This window comes from Centruroides vittatus, unplaced genomic scaffold (genome assembly GCF_030686945.1).
Source record: "Centruroides vittatus isolate TY-2023 unplaced genomic scaffold, ASM3068694v2 contig_351, whole genome shotgun sequence".
NCBI lineage: Eukaryota > Metazoa > Arthropoda > Arachnida > Scorpiones > Buthidae > Centruroides > Centruroides vittatus.
The window spans coordinates 1,117,216-1,138,642 of NW_027122174.1; the positions used below are offsets into that span (position 1 = coordinate 1,117,216).

A 21,427-nucleotide genomic window follows, 5' to 3' on the forward strand; every position below is an offset into this window, starting at 1 on the left:
TGGCATTAATGCAGGCATTATGTAATCTGCTCTTAAATATTTCAATTTTTTCGGCGCAAAACGCTAAAGTCGGTGAGTGTACAGGTTTAATGATGTCTGCTTCACCCCACTTGACTACCGAGCCTTCAACCTGCGCCATCTGAGATAGAATTGTGGCGTTAGATCTTTTACTGATGTTGTATTTGTGCTCCCTCAATCTAATCCCTAAGCTTCTATTAGTAACTCCAATGTAGTTTTTATTAATGCCTAGTTCTTGGTTTTCATAAGGAATTTTGTACACTCCAGCCATTCTTTCTTTATCAATACGGTCTTTGTCGTTCCTTAATAATTTGTACAAGTTGGGAGCCCTCTTGAAAATTAACTTGGTATTTTTGCGGGCTGAGATTTCCTTCATGATAGCTTTCTTTCTTTCTGTCATACGTGAACTTTGTGAATTTGCGGAAATCCCCTCCTTGAGCTTTTGTTTTGTTATTCTTGTAGTTTTTGATTAGTGCGGTTATCATATCCGCCCTGTACCCTAGAGTTCTAGCGATATGCGATATTTCTTTTTGTCTATCAACCACACTACTGCAGTAGAGAAAAGCCCTGCGAACAAGGGCACGGAAAGCAGCCATTTTGTATTGGTAAGGATCATTCGAACGCGATGGAATGTACAAAGGGCTATGCGTTGGTTTTACGTACACTTTAGTGATCAAATGTCGTTCCTTGAATTCGATGTCAATTTTTAGACATTGACATCGAATTCAAGGAAGACATTTGATCACTAAAGTGTACGTAAAACCAACGCATAGCCCTTTGTACATTCCATCGCGTTCGAATGATCCTTACCAATACAAAATGGCTGCTTTCCGTGCCCTTGTTCGCAGGGCTTTTCTCTACTGCAGTAGTGTGGTTGATAGACAAAAAGACAATATCGCATATCGCTAGAACTCTAGGGTACAGGGCGGATATGATAACCGCACTAATCAAAAACTACAAGAATAACAAAACAAAAGCTCAAGGAGGGGATTTCCGCAAATTCACAAAGTTCACGTATGACAGAAAGAAAGAAAAGCTATCATGAAGGAAATCTCAGCCCGCAAAAATACCAAGTTAATTTTCAAGAGGGCTCCCAACTTGTACAAATTATTAAGGAACGACAAAGACCGTATTGATAAAGAAAGAATGGCTGGAGTGTACAAAATTCCTTATGAAAACCAAGAACTAGGCATTAATAAAAACTACATTGGAGTTACTAATAGAAGCTTAGGGATTAGATTGAGGGAGCACAAATACAACATCAGTAAAAGATCTAACGCCACAATTCTATCTCAGATGGTGCAGGTTGAAGGCTCGGTAGTCAAGTGGGGTGAAGCAGACATCATTAAACCTGTACACTCACCGACTTTAGCGTTTTGCGCCGAAAAAATTGAAATATTTAAGAGCAGATTACATAATGCCTGCATTAATGCCAGGGATGCTGAAGGGTTGCCTTCGGCATGGAAATATTTAATTAAGAGGTTTGATAGCTCTTAATTTAATGCCTTGATTTTGTTATGACTGCATATCTTGTATTTGTCAGAATTTCGTATAATTTATTGATAAATGCACCTCTTGCATTTATTAGAGTTTCGTGTAGTTTATTAATATTTATTTATTTAACCTATACATATTTTTTATATATTTTTGTTATACATATAAGAAAGTAAAAATTAAATATAAATATTTTATCCGTTATTTTATTTATTTGTATTTAAATTTTTTGTTCCATTTTGTGTTTGCATTCGAATATGTTTAACCTGATGATGGCCAACAGATTTGGCTGAAAACGTTTGTTAGTTATTAAATTTTCTCAGCAACTTAAGGTGTTTGGTTGTTTGTGATTTAATTTTGCTGAGTGAGTTCATTTCAATGAACTTTATACATTTTATTTTTTATCGTCTACTTGGACAATGATTATTAGTAGGACGTTAACTGGTGTTTAATATTTGATACAAAACTGACAGTTAGATCAGAAAACAAAATTTTTATTAAATTCACCTGCAGTAGTAGGAAAAATTACTACTCCAGGTGAATTTAATAAAAGTTTTGTTTTCTGATCTACAAAAACATTTAGGTAGTAAAATATTTGATTGGTGTAAAAGTAATTTTATATTATGTAAATATAGAACAAGAATATTTGATTAATGAGGACTTAACTGAATTCATTTAATACACAAAAGGTATATTTATGCACAAAACATATTTTTGTGATTTTGAAAAAAAATTGTAGCAAAGACAACTGCAAAAAAGGAAATTTCTGAAAAATTTCTAAGAGCACCAACCATTTTGTAGAAAGTTCATATGAATTCATAGTGAAACTGCAAGCTCTGCTTCCAAAGATTGAACCTCAATTTAGTGACATTTGTAATAATGATTATTGAATTAAATGTTAATTAAAAATTTAATTTGTCTTTTAACATTGAATGTATAAATACAAAGATTATAAAGATATGAATCACTGGTCTAGACTAATGGTTCTCAACTTGTGCTGTGGCACATTGATCTGTCATGATCACATGCAAATGATATATGATTATAATAGATAGTTGTGTCAAAATGACAGAAATAGAAACAATTTTCACTTATCTGTGCAAAGTAATGAATTGAATAGATTCTTAATAATTATTACTATACAGGTACTCCTCATTTTACGACCTATCTGCTTAACGACCCCTCACACTTATGACTAATCAAGTTTCGACCTGCAATTTGGGGAATCCTCTTTCTCAGCTTGAGTGTCGATCAGTGGCGAATGGTGACATGCGCACTAAGCGTACTATAATAGTCTTATAGTACTATAATAGTCTTTTTATGAATAAATTTGAAGTTTGTTGCATAATTTGTATAATTTTACCACGATCCTATATTCCCAGCACAAGCTCCATGCTTATTGACCAACGCTTAACGACGTAGTTGTCGGAATGGAACTCGGTCGTAAAGTGAGGAGTACCTGTATTACAACTACCTATGACAAATAAAGGCTACTCTGATAAATGTTTTATCAGCTAAGTAAGAATCTTGTAGGTGTTCATATTGTTTTGGAGAACAGTGTACAAGGACCTGTTTGATATTCCAGAAGCTTGAGAACCACTGATCTAGACTGATAAGTTCTAACTTGGAAAAAATGCCAGATAAATATTCTCTTGTAATAATTCCTTAATGCATAAATGAAGTAATATTTTAAGAGTGGAATCAAAGGAAGTTTATTTATGTGAATCTATTCAGTTTCTAAACTTTCAATGTTAGAAAAGTATATTCTAAAAGAATTGTGCTCATATTTAAGAGTTAGTATTCTGATGTATATTTGCTGACAAACTTTGGAGAGAACATCAAATATACTTGACTTATGAATCTTAAATTTTTGTTTTACAGAAGATGTTTAACCAAGCTATCTTGTGCAGTTATAAAGAACTCTCTAAAATGTTAATATGTAGTCATTTCAAAAATATCCTACATTTCATGGACAAAAGTGGACGTTAGATTAAAGATTATTCCTCCAGGAGCATAGTGACAGTCTGCTGTTTCAACACTTACTTTTCATTCAACAGAGCAGGTTTATTATTAATGTCAGTTTGGCAAGACATGCTTCTGTCAGTGGAGAAAGCCACATAGTCATAAGGCCATGTATTACAAATTATCAAGAAAGTGAAGACCCTAACAACTACAGAAAACCCAATATTCAATGAAAAGTAGCCATTAAGTGTTGTCCGACTCTTAAATTTGTGCAAAATATTTTACGAAAGGATCTGAAGTTTAGTGATCTGCAAGAAAAAGTTCATAAGCTTGAATCAAGGTCCAAAAATTGTCACCAAAACCAGTTAGTTGTATGGAGGAGCACATACATAATTACTGTTGATGAGACCTTGCTATACCTGAGCTACATCAACAAAAAGAGAAGATTGAAAATAAAGGAGAATACAATACAAATTTTAAAAAAATAGAACCCTTTAAAAAGAGAAATATTTGAACATATGGACATCATAAAATTAAAATCAGAGAATAAAATTAATATTAATAACAGCATACAATTACATAATTCATGATATAAATATATAGACCATGGGGAGATAGATGACCTCAAATTTAAAGATACTGTTGAGGAATGATGCATTAGGTTTAAGAGTGCATGAACAATAATTTAATTGAGAAACATAAAAGTCAGTAAATGCTTACTTGTTTGTAAGTTATTAACTGTTATATTATTAATTTAATAATAATGTTAACATTTATTATAGTAATTAGGCCTACCTGATCTAAAGTCACAAATAAAAGAAAAAGTTTAAAATGACAAAATCAGCTATAATTGCACATACTTTATTGCTACTATTTGTTTCTAAGAAATTTTTGGTAAAAATAATTTAAATATAATGGCACTAAATTTTAATGTATCAAAAGAAGAAAATCTTAATATACAAATGTTATTTAAGATCTTTTAGAAAGATTTTAATACAATTTCATTTAATTTAGACAATTATTCTTTTACATTAAAATTTATTTTGTAAATATGCTGTAAAATTCATTTGTATTATCAATTTAGTTTGTAGATTAAAAAAAACATACCCAGTCTTAAAATATTTATATGTCATATGCACTTTGAAGAGGGGTACAAATGAAAAAGTTATATTAAGAAGTAAAGCTGTCATCACTTTATAAAATTGATTTGATAAGTCTGAAGGAAAGGAAAATCAATTAACCTATTAATATGCCATGAAAAATCTCAGACAAGAAGCAACAATCCTGAAAAAGAGAATAATCTGATATATCAGAGGAGAAAGTGTGATGACCTCATGGATTGTTGAAGGAAAAGAAAGTTTCACAAAAAAGAATGGTGGTGATTGGAGTTTGACTGGCTAGGGACCACTTCCTCTCCTCAGAGTGCCACTAAATGCAAAGATAAGACATGATTCTTAAAACAATTGTTAATGTATAACTGTGCATTGAAGTGTACTGTACATTTCCCAGCATTATTCTGGTGAAGTCCATAAAATTTACTACCCAATCAGTTGTGCAGATGGAAGTATGTTTATTAATAATGAAGACACACACCTGTAAAGTCCTTGGATACAAGTCAAATGGAGTTTTCAGCAACAATTGTTTCTAAGTAAAGGTCCAGACAATGGAAAGTCTGTAGAAAGCAGCAAAGTGAATATGTAATGTGATTTTGCCAGATGTATGCGAAAAGGTTCACCACATGTGGAAGTGACAACTTTGCACTGTCAGTAAATTAAAGGTGAGCATAATGAGCAAGCAAAAGTAATCACACACTAAAATGATAAGAAGAAAGGAATATCATAAAAATAAGAGGAGGAATTTATTCATACAAGATCTTTATTAGTATTTTAAAATAATAATGATATTGAAAAATTATCTGATATGGCCAAGCATGATTTAGAAAATTCTATGTCAAAATTGAATGAATGTTATTTAACAAATGTATACTAATAAATTACTGGAAAAATAACCTCCTGTAACAAGGCCTAGCCTTAATGCAAATAAAAAAATTTATTATTAGAATGTTTTTTTTTTTATGTCAAATACAAAAGTTATTTTGACAATTTTTGCAATAGTCACTTCATTTTGTAAGTTTCAGATGCTAAACTAACACAAAAAATCCCATTTTAATTAAAAATAATAACAGATAATTGTATTATAAATGTTTAAAATCTTTGCTAATTTCAGGCTGAAGACAAGGCAGAAGCACTAAACAATGAGTTGTTGACTGCAAAAACTTCCTTAATAGATGCAGAAGATGAAAAGAAGCGATTAGAAGAGGAAGTTATTCAGGTAAACTTATTTTGAGAAAAGACTGGCTTTAATTATAATGTGGAATCTATACTTTCTGAATATGTAATAAAAAGTACAATTGAACTGTCATTAGTTTTTAATTATTCAAACAATTAGAACTATATTACATTTGGTTATCATAAAGCTAACTAATAAATGTAATAATGTATTAAATGTAATAATTGTAGCAGCCCTATAGAAAAATTATATCTACATCAGTGGTGTGCCATCCATGGAAGCTGTGGAAGCACATTTTTCATATTTTAACATATATTAATTTTAAATAATTCAAAGTACTGTATTATTATAATCACATTATGTATTTTATTACAAATTTCTATACACGTGAAAAACAACTATAAGATTGCTATTGTATATTCTAATATAAATTTGTATATGCTTATTCCTGATGGAAGCACTGCATTGTCGAATACTGGACAGCACCATTCAAATATTTTCGCTGTGCTTCCACAGTGAAAATATTTGAATGGTGTAAACCTCACTTGGCTTAGCTGGTGGATGCTACACAGCAAAATATTGTATAATGCTTCCAATGATTCTATCCAGGGCCAGCACGGCTTCCCTGTGATCAAATGTTACTGCAAGCCACTGATCTACATACACTAATGTTTTTCTTCTTCCTGAAGTTTTAAGCTTTTAGTTAGGTGATATACAAGCTAAAAAAGTTCCACCTTTAAAATTAGTCAGGCCATTTCACCACCTTTCCACCTTTCACCATGCACATATATTTGCAGATCTGCAAATGTATGCACTGTTAAAGGTGTTTATTTTGTATACTGCACCAATTCATTCTGTTAGATCATTCAGATTCTTAAATGATTATTTTATTCCTTGATGATCAAGGAAAGTTTGATATTACACCTGATGGATTGATACACTGTATCAACTGTTGCCATTATGAATAGTATCAACAATGCATCAATCTATGAGTAGTTTGGTCACATTCAGACATTATATGCAGTTAAAAATAGTTTAAATCTGTATACCATACTTTTTTTTTTATTCATTTAGCCAGAATTGTACGAAGAAAATGCCACATAATTACATGTAAATTTTATATTCCATATTCTAAGTATTATATTTTATATATAATACCTATTTCATAAATTATGAAATAGATACTTTACTAGTTATTTTCTCTACATATATTTCTGTGTTCCTCCTCAACCAACTCAAAATTTAATGCCTGTAGAGAATTTTTGAAAATTTTTTTTATACTGATTCAGTTGAGGTAGCATGAAAAGACATGATCTGATTTGTTGAACAATGCAGTTGCTACTGAGCATACAGGCAGGACCAAGGACTGAAAATTTGGGAATTTTGAGATTTTTCTTCACTATTTTATCAATATGGTATTTAAAAGTTAATTTTTCTTTAAAAATAATTTATAGGTAGCTATAAAATAAATGTAATTCACTGCCTTTAGATATAAAAGGTATTGGATTTCTTAAAAGAGAACAACAGCGATTAATTTACCCAAAACAGTAACTAAGTTTTAAAGAAAAAGCAGCACACATCTGAGAACCTTATGGGAATTTCCAGGATATTTAATGTAAACAAACGTTTTTGATCTGCACAGATCATCTTCAGGTTAGAATGTTTTCAAAACAAAGCAGAAATGGAACATTCTTAAAATCACTCAAAAAATGTATAAACAAGAATATTTTAAACTTTTTTAAAAAATAATTTTTTAATTCTATTGATCCTGTTGGTAGAAAGATTGCCAGACACAAGATAATTGTCCTTCTTCCTTGAAATTAATGCAATGACCTCTCTTTTGTGATTTGTATCTCGAGAGCTTCCAGTGTCCTGATATGGTCGTTATGTTTAGGTTTTCGTGTAATGGAAGTTTTGTCCAGATAGGCTTGAACGTTGTTGTCCGTGGCATACCTGGATAGGACAGTGTTGTATTTTCTTTTATCAATATCATATTTGTGTTCCACAAGTCTTACTTTGAGTGATCTCGTGGTGGCACCAACGTATTCAAGATCACTTTCGAATCTGTTGTTCTATTGTCAACGGAATCCTATATACTCCTGGTAGCCTAAGCTTGTCAGTGTTGTCTTTTCCATTTCTGAGGATGTTAAATATAATGGGGACATGTCTATATGTTAATCTATCCCCTTTGTGTTGGGCAATCTCTTTATACAAGCTTCTCATGTTGTAGTTATAATCTAGAACAATGCGGCGCATGTTGTGAGTGTTCCCACTTTGCGATATATTGTTATTGAGTATAGAACGAACCCTTGTTGGAATAGGCATTGGCTAAATTACAAATAAGACATTTTTTTTAACCATGTCTTTTAGCTATGTTCTCTAGATCAGCGGTCGGCAACCTTTCCGACCTCACGGACCACTAAACTCACAATTTTGAATCCCGCGGACCACTACCATGAATTTTTTTAAACGATACAAAATCAGTAGTAGAATAATGATCATAAAAGTTCAATTTTACTATATTAATATGGAACTTGCGTGTTTAATTATAACAAATTAACACAAGCCTAAAGTTCATTGCGCTTATTTGAAATAAGTTTATGGATTCTTAGCGCTTTTCCACGAAAGACGACTATCACACTCACAATATTGTTTATTATTTATTGATAGCAGTCACTTCATATTTGGTTTTAGATTTGAATAGAAACCCCCCAATGAGCGTAAAAAGCAACTAATCATTTTGCATTTCTTTTGCAATACTTCGCATAACCTTCAGTTCAATGTCCAAATTTTTCCACAGACCTCCAAAATTTTCTCACAGACCACTGGTTGCCAACTGTTGCTCTAGACGTTCTAGCTCTTTTAACGTGTCGTCGTAATTCGTGCAGTGGTTAAAAGCACGTTTGATTAGGGTAGGAAACAGCTATTTTGTAGACATGTGGCTCATAGGAGATCACAGGTATAAACAATGGAAAGTGTGACAGTTTGTAATAAATATTCATATGGATAACTCCGTTTTTAACTATGATATTAAGATCTAAAAAGTGTGCCCTTGAATTGCTGGCTTGGTCTAATTTTATGGAAAGCCCATATGGGTTGTTGTTCATTTGTTCTATGAAATTTTCTATATTAGGTTTTGCTTTCCACATTATAAAAATATTGTCGACATACTTCTTGTATAGGATAATGTTAGGAAGGAACTCGCAACATGTGTCGCGTTGTTCTAGATTATAACTACAACATGAGAAGCTTGTATAAAGAGATTGCCCAACACAAAGGGGATAGATTAACATATAGACATGTTCCCACTATATTTAACATCCTGAGAAATGGAAAAGACAACACTGACAAGCTTAGGCTACCAGGAGTATATAGGATTCCGTTGACAATAGAACAACAGATTCGAAAGTGATCTTGAATACGTCTGGTGCCACCACGAGATCACTCAAAGTAAGACTTGTGGAACACAAATATGATATTGATAAAAGAAAATACAACACTGTCCTATCCAGGTATGCCACGGACAACAACGTTCAAGCCTATCTGGACAAAACTTCTATTATACGAAAACCTAAACATAACGACCATATCAGGACACTGGAAGCTCTCAAGATACAAATCACAAAAGAGAGGTCATTGCATTAATTTCAAGGAAGAAGGACAATTATCTTGTGTCTGGCAATCTTTCTACCAACAGGATCAATAGAATTAAAAAATTATTTTTTAAAAAAGTTTAAAATATTCTTGTTTATACATTTTTTGAGTGATTTTAAGAATGTTCCATTTCTGCTTTGTTTTGAAAACATTCTAACCTGAAGATGATCTGTGCAGATCAAAAATGCTTGTTTACATTAAATATCCTTGAATTATCATAAGGTTCAGATGTGTGCTGCTTTTTGTGATGATATATTCCAGGCTTACTGTGTTTGAGCTAAGTTTTAAAGACTTGAGGTAAGTGACCAAAATATTGAGATCAATTCCAATCCTGAAACTTCACATAATGATCATTTTAGATCATTGGCAGTGAATAAATTTCTGATAATTATTAGGTGTAATCTCAGATCAAAAAATTTTTTTCAATTTTTCTTTTAACTCTCCTTGAAGCTTTTTCATCCATCAATCTTAGTTTTATTATTCCCCTACAGAGGTTCTGTAGGATTCAAGTTTGGTAATCAGATATTGTTGTCTGTAAACCAAGTTTGAGTTGACTTCAATGCACCAACTGGTGTTAGATCTTTTTGGAAAACATTCTCATCTGAATAAAATTCTTCCAATCAAAAAGTATTCAAGAAACTCTTCATACCCTGAGAAATTTAAGGTACTTTTAATAGTTGTCATATGGCCTACACCTCTTGTAGACATGTGCTCCAAATCATTACATTTCTTGGATATTTGACACATTGGTTTAAAGTAGTGGATGAAAGGCTTCTTTTGTTCTGTACACCCTGATCATTGTAAGATACAGAAAATCTTGAAATAAGATTACTTTTAGTGACAAATCAATATTTGGAGGTCCAGTTAAAATAGTGTTCATACCATTGAACTTGTTTCGCTCATTGTTTCCTAGATTGGAGTGGTTTATGTCTTAGAAATAAGTTAATTTTATGAAGTCTGAACTATTGTACTGTGTGTCACATTTACATTCTTCTTTTTTTTCCATATCATCTGCTTGATTCTTTTTCTTATTATTGCCTTTAATTTATGATCACCTCTCAAACTTATTGAACATTTTCTTCCACAACTTTGATAATTATTTACAATTTTCACAAGCACTTTCGACGAGTTTATGATCGTCGTCTTCAGGTGAAACGAATTATTTTAAAAAACGAACGTGCAGAATGTTCTAAGGAGAACAGAATTTTTGAATTCAAAAACAGGCATCCGGTAATTCCGTTACGAACGCGCAAAAAAGATGTTGGCATGTTCGAAAATCATAAATCTACGGTGCGGGCGGCACATGCGTGGAACTGACACCGCAATGGCGATACGATGTTAGGCGCGTTTCGTTGTTTAAGCGCCAATATAATGCTACCCACACTCCGGGTAGATCTAGAGTGGGGACATTACATGCTTCCGTAGTAGCTGTGAGAAGCACTTCCCAGATGAGTACAAGCCTTCGATTGCTACAACACTTTATTATTTCCGTTCTGGACCAGAGGGGGTTGTAGCCTTGCTCGAGAACTTTTTTAGCGAGCTGTGTGGTATATTTTCCTTTTGCTACATCATCCTGATGCTCTGCTAGACGGGAGGCGAGCATTCTTGTTGTTGCTCCTATGTATCTTGTGCTAGCTCCCGTTTCCGGATTTTCTAGATGTATTGCGTAGACTCCTGATTTTTCTAAAGTAGTTAGCTTGTCACGATCATTACAGATGCACCTACGTAGGTTTGGTAGAGGGGTTATAGGTAGATTGTAGTTGTACCGCCGAAAGATGCGACTGATGCATATAGAGGGTGGTCCGAGATACGGCAACGGAATCTGGATTGTGGATGTTTTTTCTTTTTTGTGCAGCGTGGTACGTGGGAATAGGGACTCCTTTACCTTGCGGAGTACATGCTCGTATTTGCCACGCGTGAATCCTGCACGAGATACCGCTAGTCTGACGATGTCTAATTCACTTTTTATTGCTATCTGCGTCGACGGAAGTAATAGCGCCCTTCTAACAAGTGCAGCAATGGCGGCATTGATATATCTCGACGGTTGGAAAGCATCTGCTGGGATAATAGACGGTAACTCGTTAGATTTGTGATGAACTGCAAACTGCGGCTTCTCAACCGATTTTTTTATGCACAAATCCAAGAATGTTATTGATTCATCCTGCTCTTTCTCCCAGGTGAAACTGATCGTGGGGTATATGCTTGCTAGTTCTGCACAAATTTGAAAAATTCCTTTTCTGTATTCTCCCATATTATTAAGATATCGTCGACATAGCGCAGATACAGTGACGGATAACTGACGGCAAGAGGGGAGTGGAAGATTCTACGCTCGATTTCTCTCATAATGAGCTCAGCTAAGACTGCAGATAGCGGAGAGCCCATAGGAACTCCTTGCCTTTGCAAGTAGATGTTCTTGTTGAAAAGGAAATAGTTGTGCTCGGTGATGAAAGTTAGGGCGTCACGTATGTCTAGCACCTGTTGTATGTTAAAACCTTTTCTGATGATCAATGCGTTGGCAAGCATTACGGCCTCGAAAACAGGCACAGATGGGTATAATGACACCACATCCAATTTGTAGAAAGTATAGGAGCTTTGGGGCGTTCTACTTATGCTGGAAACAATTGCGGACTTGGCAGCCACAGATGATGGGGTAACGTACGGTGATTCTGGAAGGAGTTCACGCAAGAACTTTGCGAGCGCCTTTTCTAGGTAATATGTAGGATGTGATCTCTTATTTACCAGCGGATGTAGCGGCCAGTTTGTTTTGTGCGTTTTTGGTTGGAAAAATAGTCTAAGGCATGCTACGTTTGTGGGAGGATCGAGGCACCCAGTTAGGGTCGAGGCTACTCCTGGTAATGCTATTATTTTTCTTGCTCTTCGCAGTACTGTTGGCGTTGGGTCGTCATTTATTACCTGCGAGTGTGATTGCGATAGGAACTCCTTCCAGAATCACCGTACGTTACCCCATCATCTGTGGCTGCCAAGTCCGCAATTGTTTCCAGCATAAGTAGAACGCCCCAAAGCTCCTATACTTTCTACAAATTGGATGTGGTGTCATTATACCCATCTGTGCCTGTTTTCGAGGCCGTAATGCTTGCCAACGCATTGATCATCAGAAAAGGTTTTAACATACAACAGGTGCTAGACATACGTGACGCCCTAACTTTCATCACCGAGCACAACTATTTCCTTTTCAACAAGAACATCTACTTGCAAAGGCAAGGAGTTCCTATGGGCTCTCCGCTATCTGCAGTCTTAGCTGAGCTCATTATGAGAGAAATCGAGCGTAGAATCTTCCACTCCCCTCTTGCCGTCAGTTATCCGTCACTGTATCTGCGCTATGTCGACGATATCTTAATAATATGGGAGAATACAGAAAAGGAATTTTTCAAATTTGTGCAGAACTAGCAAGCATATACCCCACGATCAGTTTCACCTGGGAGAAAGAGCAGGATGAATCAATAACATTCTTGGATTTGTGCATAAAAAAATCGGTTGAGAAGCCGCAGTTTGCAGTTCATCACAAATCTAACGAGTTACCGTCTATTATCCCAGCAGATGCTTTCCAACCGTCGAGATATATCAATGCCGCCATTGCTGCACTTGTTAGAAGGGCGCTATTACTTCCGTCGACGCAGATAGCAATAAAAAGTGAATTAGACATCGTCAGACTAGCGGTATCTCGTGCAGGATTCACGCGTGGCAAATACGAGCATGTACTCCGCAAGGTAAAGGAGTCCCTATTCCCACGTACCACGCTGCACAAAAAAGAAAAAACATCCACAATCCAGATTCCGTTGCCGTATCTCGGACCACCCTCTATATGCATCAGTCGCATCTTTCGGCGGTACAACCACAATCTACCTATAACCCCTCTACCAAACCTACGTAGGTGCATCTGTAATGATCGTGACAAGCTAACTACTTTAGAAAAATCAGGAGTCTACGCAATACATCTAGAAAATCCGGAAACGGGAGCTAGCACAAGATACATAGGAGCAACAACAAGAATGCTCGCCTCCCGTCTAGCAGAGCATCAGGATGATGTAGCAAAGGGAAAATATACCACAGAGCTCGCTAAAAAAGTTCTCGAGCAAGGCTACAACCCCCTGTGGTCCAGAACGGAAATAATAAAGTGTTGCAGCAATCGAAGGCTTGTACTCATCTGGGAAGTAGCTGCTCACAGCTACTACGGAAGCATGTAATGTCCCCACTCTAGATCTACCCGGAGTGTGGGTAGCATTATATCGGCGCTTAAACAACGAAACGCGCCTAACATCGTATCGCCATTGCGGTGTCAGTTTCACGCATGCGCCGCCCGCACTGTAGATTTATGATTTTCGAACATGCCAACATCTTTTTTGCGCGTTCGTAACGGAATTACCGGATGCCTGTTTTTGAATTCAAAAATTCTGTTCTCCTTAGAACATTCTGCACGTTCGTTTTTTAAAATAATTCGTTTCACCTGAAGACGACGATCATAAACTCGTCGAAAGTGCTTGTGATAATAAAAAAAAATAGTTTAACGCCGAAGTCAGTGAAATTTACAATTTTTCTTTCCAAATTTATGTTTAAGATTTCTGATACTATGTATTGTGAATTTTTAATGATTTTGGCAATTTCTGATTTACTTTCCTTTTGTAAAATTTGGGTTGTTTTTCTTGTTTCAGGTGATAAGTCTCTCTTGCTTTTCATTGTTATGTAAATCACACACTTACAACATCTTACACAATTCATGTGTGTGACAATAAGTAATTGTAATAGTAATAATTTAAATATTTTAATTTTTGAAATGATGAATATACACTGGTGTGCAAAACTTAAGCAACAATATAATTTTTAAGCAGACAGCCATGAAATTGTAGAAAAGAGCTTTTTGCAAATCAGTACAATGAACAGCCAGTTCGGTAGAAAGGTGATTTGTATGTAAATATTAGGAAGAAAACATGATGTGAGCGCACGAAAAATGCATACAGTCAGCGTTTACAGTGTAAGACTACAATAAAAATGAGGATAAAAGACACTATTGAACTTACAGCAAATGTCTTTAAGTGTGTTTGTATGTGCAATGTGACTAGAAGACACCATCTGGATGACTTTACACCTGGTAGAATGATTGGCAAGCTTGAGAGGGGTGGCATAGTGTGACTAGGGTAGCCCAAGAGTTTGGAATCAATAAAAGTGTCATTTCACAAGCTTGGAAAGCCTTCCAAACCACAGGCACAGATGTAAGAAAGGTTGGTGGTGGCCAACAAGAAAAACAATGCCAATGAATTACTGATATATTGTTCTGCAGGCAAAAAGAGATCAGTACCAGTCAGCAGGCAACATTGCTCAGCAGCTGCATACGGCAAAGGGACAAAAAGTGTCACAGTTTAATGTGGCCAGACACCTTCATAAAGGAGGCCTATTTGCCTGCCCTCCTGAATGCTGCATCCAATGATGAATGGGCAGACTGAACTCCAAATTTTCGACAGAAGTACTGTTACTGGAGATCGCTGTCAGCAAGTGATCTTTCTCCACATGCATCTGTTCTGAGGTGCCATTGGTGCAGACTTCGTTTTTATGGATGATAACTCCAGGATACTTCAGACTCATGCTGTTGAGGAGCTTCTAGAATGTAAAGATATCACTAGAATGGATTAGCCAGCATACTCCCGATTTAAATCCCATAGAACATGTGTGGGATACTTTGGGGAGACATCTTTTGGCATGATTATCTGTTGGAGAATTCCCAACAACTGAAACAGATGCTCATTGAGGAATGGACACTCTTACCTCAACAACTGTTTGATAATCTGGTGTTGAGTATGGAGAGATGGTGCCAAGCAACCATTGCAGTTAAGGGAAGTCATATCCTTTACTAAGGGACATGTGTTTGTTGTTCTCCCTCTTGAAAAGACAATCATTTGTATCAACATTACTCTTTTAATAAAGCCTCTTTTCTATTTGACTCCGTACTGTGTGCATTCTATTCATTTTTGTGCTAGTATGCTTTCTTCATCTTTTACAAAATACTGTCTCTGTATTCTGAATTTCATGTCTCCCAGGTGATTTCTTGCAGAGTTATGGCAAGAAATCAATCATTGTTTAAGTTTTGCACACCAGTGTATTTAAAAACTACTTAGCAGTTTTTTTAAAAGTATAGTCAAACTAGTAAATGAGCCAGATGTTGCTCAGGCAAATGATTTGGATGATTTGGTAAATATTGTACATTTGGAAATTAAGTTATTACTATCAAAAACAAAAAAAAACACATCTAAAATAGCATGTTCTTCAGGTTAAGCCTTAATCCTCTCTCCCCGCAGGGGGAATTTCGAAAAATCCCTTCTTAGGATGCGTCATAAAAACGCACACTAACTGTGTACCAAATTTCATCTCTTTAGGTTCAGCAGTTTGCTCTGGGCAATGATGAATCAGTCAGTCAGTCAGGACATGTAATTTTATATATATAGATAGCAAATTATTAGTAAATAATCTGTTTAGTATCTAATTAATGACTCAATGTTAAAATTATAAAAGTTTAAAAGTTGGAAAATACTGGAATTGTAAGATTGACAATTTTTTGACAGAGTTGTACTGTACATACACTTCTAACATTGAGCAGACATTTGTAAATAAAGTTAAATTTAGAACATTCAGCCATAACAATGAACAAGAACATAAAAAATTGCAGAAATGTTTGATGAAAAAAAAAATGATAAATGTTAAAGTAATTTTCTGTTTTCAGGTGCTAGCTCACACACACATACACAATCCTCTCTCTCAAAAAATAGAAAAATGAGATAGAACTGTTTTGTTAGTCAGGGATTTTATCCAATAATTTTCAAGCAATAATAATAATAGTTTTGTCTATGCTCTCTTGTTTTATCATTAAACATTTTATTTGATAATCTTATTTTTTCTGATAAAGTTAGCTTTAAAACAATTGCTATTGAATGTGCAAAATTAATGTGTGTGTTAACATTCGTCAATTGAGCTCCAACAAAAGATCTTGTTAAAAAGCAGTGAAACAATTCTTGTAAACTTTATGTAAGGTATGTCTATGACACTACTTACATTTTTTCCATTTCACTGTGCAAGTAGATATTGTCACTTTTTTGTTATATATGAATTTATGATGATTGAATTGGAATTTAATATTTTTCTCTCCTATTTATATTGAACGAAATATAAGTTGTATGTGAAAACTTTGTAAAATGAAACCTTATTAAATAACTACATTAAAAATTGCTGGGATGAATTCACATTTAAGAAAAGAATATATTTCTTTCAAGACTATACATTTACATGAGTCCATATCCTTCCAGTCCTTTCACACACTTTTTAGAGGCAATTTTTAATGTAATTATTATTTTTTAAGAATATGTATGCTACCGCTAGAGGACTATAACTTTTTTACATTGGATGGCGGACAGTAGCCTCCAATAAAAGGTCAGTTCCGCCGTAGACTTGTTATTGCCTCTAAAAAGCGTGTGAAGGGACTGGAAGGATAAGGACTCATGTAAATGTATAGTCTTGAAAGAAATATATTCTTTTCTTAAACTTATTAAATAACATTCCAATTTTTATTTTGTATGCTGAAGACTTATTAGGAGATTTAGTAGAAAAATTTATTTTAAGTAATGAAATAAAAGTGCTATCAAAAATATTTAAACTTAACAAATTACATTTTGAGAAAGTTTACAGTTTTACAGAAAAAAATTATTTTTTTTTGTCGATATGTATCTGTTAGAACTGCAATTATCATCACTGGAATGAGATAAATGGTTTTATTCAAAAAATGTTATTTTACTAGCAATTTCATAAATACTAAACTCATGTAATAAATTTGTTATTGTTAAGATGTTTTAAACTAAAAACAATCCAATATTTTTAATTAAAAAAAATTATTCATTGTATTGTAAAACCATGAGACTAATACATCAATGGAAATATTTTGATTGCATAGAATTTGTTTATATGATAAGAACTATTCATTATATGACATTTAATTTGTATTTTTATGGCTTTTTCATATTGATTATGTTGATAGTTGATTCTAAAACTTTTTCTTCTTATAGCTTAAAGAAATGTGTCGCAGAGAACTGGAAAGGACAGAAGATGAAATCATTCGATGTAATGCTATTATTGCCGATTACAAACAAGTATGTGGCCATTAGAACTTTTCTAAAGACATTAATATTTAATTACAGACATACAAAGCTAGAATTTGGATAATATGCAGAGGAAAAATTAACATATTTGCTATTTTACCATTAATTTATACAGGGTGCCCCAAAAAAGACACCCTGTATATCAACCCTTTATAATTGCAAATAACTCTGCAATACATGCATGTAACAACGCAAAATAAGACAGTAAAATTTTCAATTTCATAAAAAATTGATTGCATGACATGGAGGAATAAGAGTAGCCCAATGTCTGCATTATTGGTTCAATTTTCCTTGAAGATGCCACGAATATCATTTGATATTTCCCTATATTCAATGAATTTATGACTGTCCAATTAGTTAACAAACTTTGGGAAGGTTATTTCCAGTGGGATGGAGTGACATACCCTACTTCTCGTGTCAGTATGAAGAGATCTGGTAGTTTTTCTGAGATTGAATGATCTCAACAGGTTTGTGGACTCTACAATCGCACATTTTACGTCTGCCAGATTTTTTTCTTAGTTAGTTAGTTATTTATTGAATAAAATACCAAAAAAGTACATTCCCAATACCGTAGTGTAACATATCATTTGTCGCGCTTGCACCTGGTTAAGATACAATAGATGAGAGTGTAGATTACAATACATAGGAACGTAGATATGGCAAATTAAAATACGTATACAGTGTAAATAAAAACAACAAGAATACAGAAAAAATAAAATAAAAATAAAAATAAATAAAAAATAATAATACAATGATATGACAAAGATAAGATTATTAAAATTTATACATGAGAATTAAAATGTAAAACAAAGTTATGATAAACAAATAAAAACAAAAGTGGGATAAAGTAGTTAAATACATATGATAAATTAAATGCAATATTTACACATATTTACAAAATCTACAATGAATTGTGCAATACACAAGCAGAGGCTAGAAGAATGAGGAGCAAGATGAGAATCACCGCTAGCCGTTGCCAAGAATTCAGTAGGCAGGTACAAGTGTTCTTTTAAAATACATAGAAATAAGGTGGAAAAAGACAGTGTAGGTGTCTTTATATTTAAGAAGACTGTCCAGGTGTTGAGGGGGCCAGTTGTCGTCGTGGGTCTTGATGGTCGTCTTAAGCCAGGTAGGTAAAGAACCTACCATGGTTGGTCAGAAACTGAGAAAGATGGTTGGTTGGGAGTGTACCACTTAAGAGTCAGGAATTCCTTTATATCTGGAATAAAGTTAAAGGTAATGGTGTCGTTATGATTCCATTCGTCCTGCCAAGAGGCAAGGAGATCCTGCCAAAGGATGCCTTCGATGGCCCTGATGTTAATTTTGTAATAAGAGAAGGGCAGGGAGTTGTCAGTGGAAGCTTGTTTGGCAATGGCATCCGCCCTCTCATTACTGTGGGTGCCCTGGTGAGCTCTGGTCCAACTGATGTGAAAATGGTTGGGAGAGTGGATAACAACTTTGTGAATGCCAGTGGCAATGGGATGATAAGACTTGGCCTGAAGGAGTGCCATTGCAGAAGCGCTGTTTGTAATAATAGCGATTTTCTTAGCGTAGTTATCGTTTGACCAGTCAGTGGCTTTTCTAATGGCAAGAAGCTCCGCCTGGAAAACGGAGCAGTGCTCCCTATGCGTGAAATGGCCCATAGCAATTTCTTTGTCATTATTGAAAACAGCAAAGCCACAGCCCACATTCAAGTCAGTTTTAGATCCATCAGTGAAAATATGGAGGTCAGTCTGGTTAGAGATGTCGAAACAGATATTGCAAGGAGTTGCTGGGTGCCTAGAATTGGCAAAGCTCACATTGGTCTCCAAGTCTTCATGTTTAATACAGTGATTATCAGTATAGATATCTCGACCCCATTCTATGTGCCACAGTTTGGGAGGGCTATCACTTTATTGATGGGTGCCTTTTTTGCCAACACTTGTAAAGAAGCGTTGGGGGTGGCGCTATATGCCTTGGTAATTCGAAGAAGAGCTCTTCGTTGGGCGGTGATAAATTTCCTTTTCTTATGGGATTTGGTGATGTCATGCCCCCAGCTTCCACAAGCATATGTAGTGATTGGCAGGAAAATCTGATTATATATTGCATCAAGGGCTTCAGCTGCCAGGCCCCAACGTTTCCTTGCCATGCCTGCCAGAGCATTGAAGATTTTCCTGGTGCGATCTGTAATATACTGGGTGTGGGTATTCCATAATAAGCGAAATTCCACGACAACGCCCAAGTACTTAATAGTTTTCTTTATGTGAACAGAATAATCACTCATCTTGACAGTTGGCACTCTTCAGTACAGATTGGACTGCCTTGGCTTATTAAATATGATGCCACAGGTCTTGGCAGCATTGAATGTTAGCTTATTCTTGGTTCCCAAATTGAGGACTTGTTCCAATATGTGGTTTCCATTGCACCCCAGTTCTGCCCGAGAACGTTCACCCAGCAGCACCAGGACATCATCTGCATAGGCCACCATGTCATGTTGCCCAAAATTTTGGTGGAGGAAATCATCAAATACAACGTTTCATAGCAAAGGGCTACAAACAGAGCCCTGCGGGCAGCCCCGGTCCACGCTCCGGCATACATTGTGTCCTCCATAGTTAAGAATGGCGGAGCGGTTAGTGAGGTAGTCACTAATAATTCGGTTAAGATTAGCAGGGCAATCCTTGGCTCTAGGGCGGTAAAGAATAGAGGGCCACCAGGCACTGTCAAAAGCCTTTGCAATGTCCAGGCTGATGACCATCACATACTTGTAGCTACCTAGGAGGTTGTTAATGCTGCTGATGACTCCTTCAATAGCATTTGCGGTCGAGCGCTGTGGCCTAAGACCAAACTGGTTACTGTGCAGAAAGTTGTTGTTCTCCAGGTGCCATTGGAGTCTATTAGTAATCAACCTCTCCAGCACCTTGCCAAGAACTGGCAGGAGGGAGATGGGACGGCTCTCCTCAGGGTTTCCACATTTAGGAATTGGAACAATTCTGGCACATTTCCAGTTACTGGGGAAGATTCCATGAGAGAGGCTGGTATTATAAATATGCATCAGGTGCTTGGGGATTATATTCCAAAGCATCTTTGCCAGCTCAGGCGTGATGTCGTCACAGCCAGGAGCCTTCCTTCTATTAAGATTGGTGAAGGCGTAGTTGATCTCGTGCAGCTGGAAGCTTGGAGTATCGAGAGTGCTAATTGGATTAGATATCAGAGTCCGGATCCTATGATGGTATTCAGACTCCCGATCTAAGTTTTCCTCCAGGCAGAATTGATCCATCCTCTGGTTGGCAGCCTGGAAAAAGTTCTTGCCAGGAGTGGAAGAATGTAAGACGGACCTGCTTTTGAGCTTATTAGTGGCATAGCAGGTGATAAAACCCCAAGGGTTTTTAGCCACCGATTGGCAGAAATGAGTCCAAGAAGTTTGCTTGGCTTCTTTAATCTCGGTCTTATAATTCCGAAGATGCTGAAGGTAGTGCAATTTGTGGTTGGTCCAACGAAGGCTCAGTGTGACTTGTCTGGTATTTCGTCTGTAGCCTGATGTTCTCTAGGCGAAGGATTGTCATGTTTTCTGTCCATCAAGGCACGGGCTTATGAGTGTTCATGTATTTCGGAATAAAGATGCTGCAGGCCTTCTCAATAGTATTAATATTACTCTCTATGCACTCACAAGTAATCTGAGGGTCAGGATGGACACAGTCAATTAAGTTATTATGGAGGTAGGTCTTGAGATTGTCCCAATCTGCATGGCTAAGATTGTATTTAAGGCGTGGGTGCCTTATGTTGTCATCGGTGGTGGTGTTAACCCTTAGCCTGCCGTTTGCCACACCCCCTTATTTTGTAAAATGGCCAAGGGCAAAATAGGTGAATCAGGCAAT

The 21,427-nt window shown here is 35.6% G+C and overlaps 1 protein-coding gene across 2 annotated transcripts in view; it reads left to right on the top strand.

Moving 5' to 3' along the window:
* Positions 1 to 21,427, top strand: part of LOC136974592 (rab GTPase-activating protein 1-like) — a 134,626-nt gene that overhangs the window by 98,758 nt on the left and 14,441 nt on the right. For both annotated transcript variants that reach the window (XM_067269514.1, XM_067269515.1), the window contains 2 exons: positions 5,701 to 5,805; positions 17,481 to 17,564. In XM_067269514.1, the coding sequence (XP_067125615.1) occupies positions 5,701 to 5,805; positions 17,481 to 17,564 (189 nt within the window). The remainder of the gene's footprint in view (positions 1 to 5,700; positions 5,806 to 17,480; positions 17,565 to 21,427) is intronic.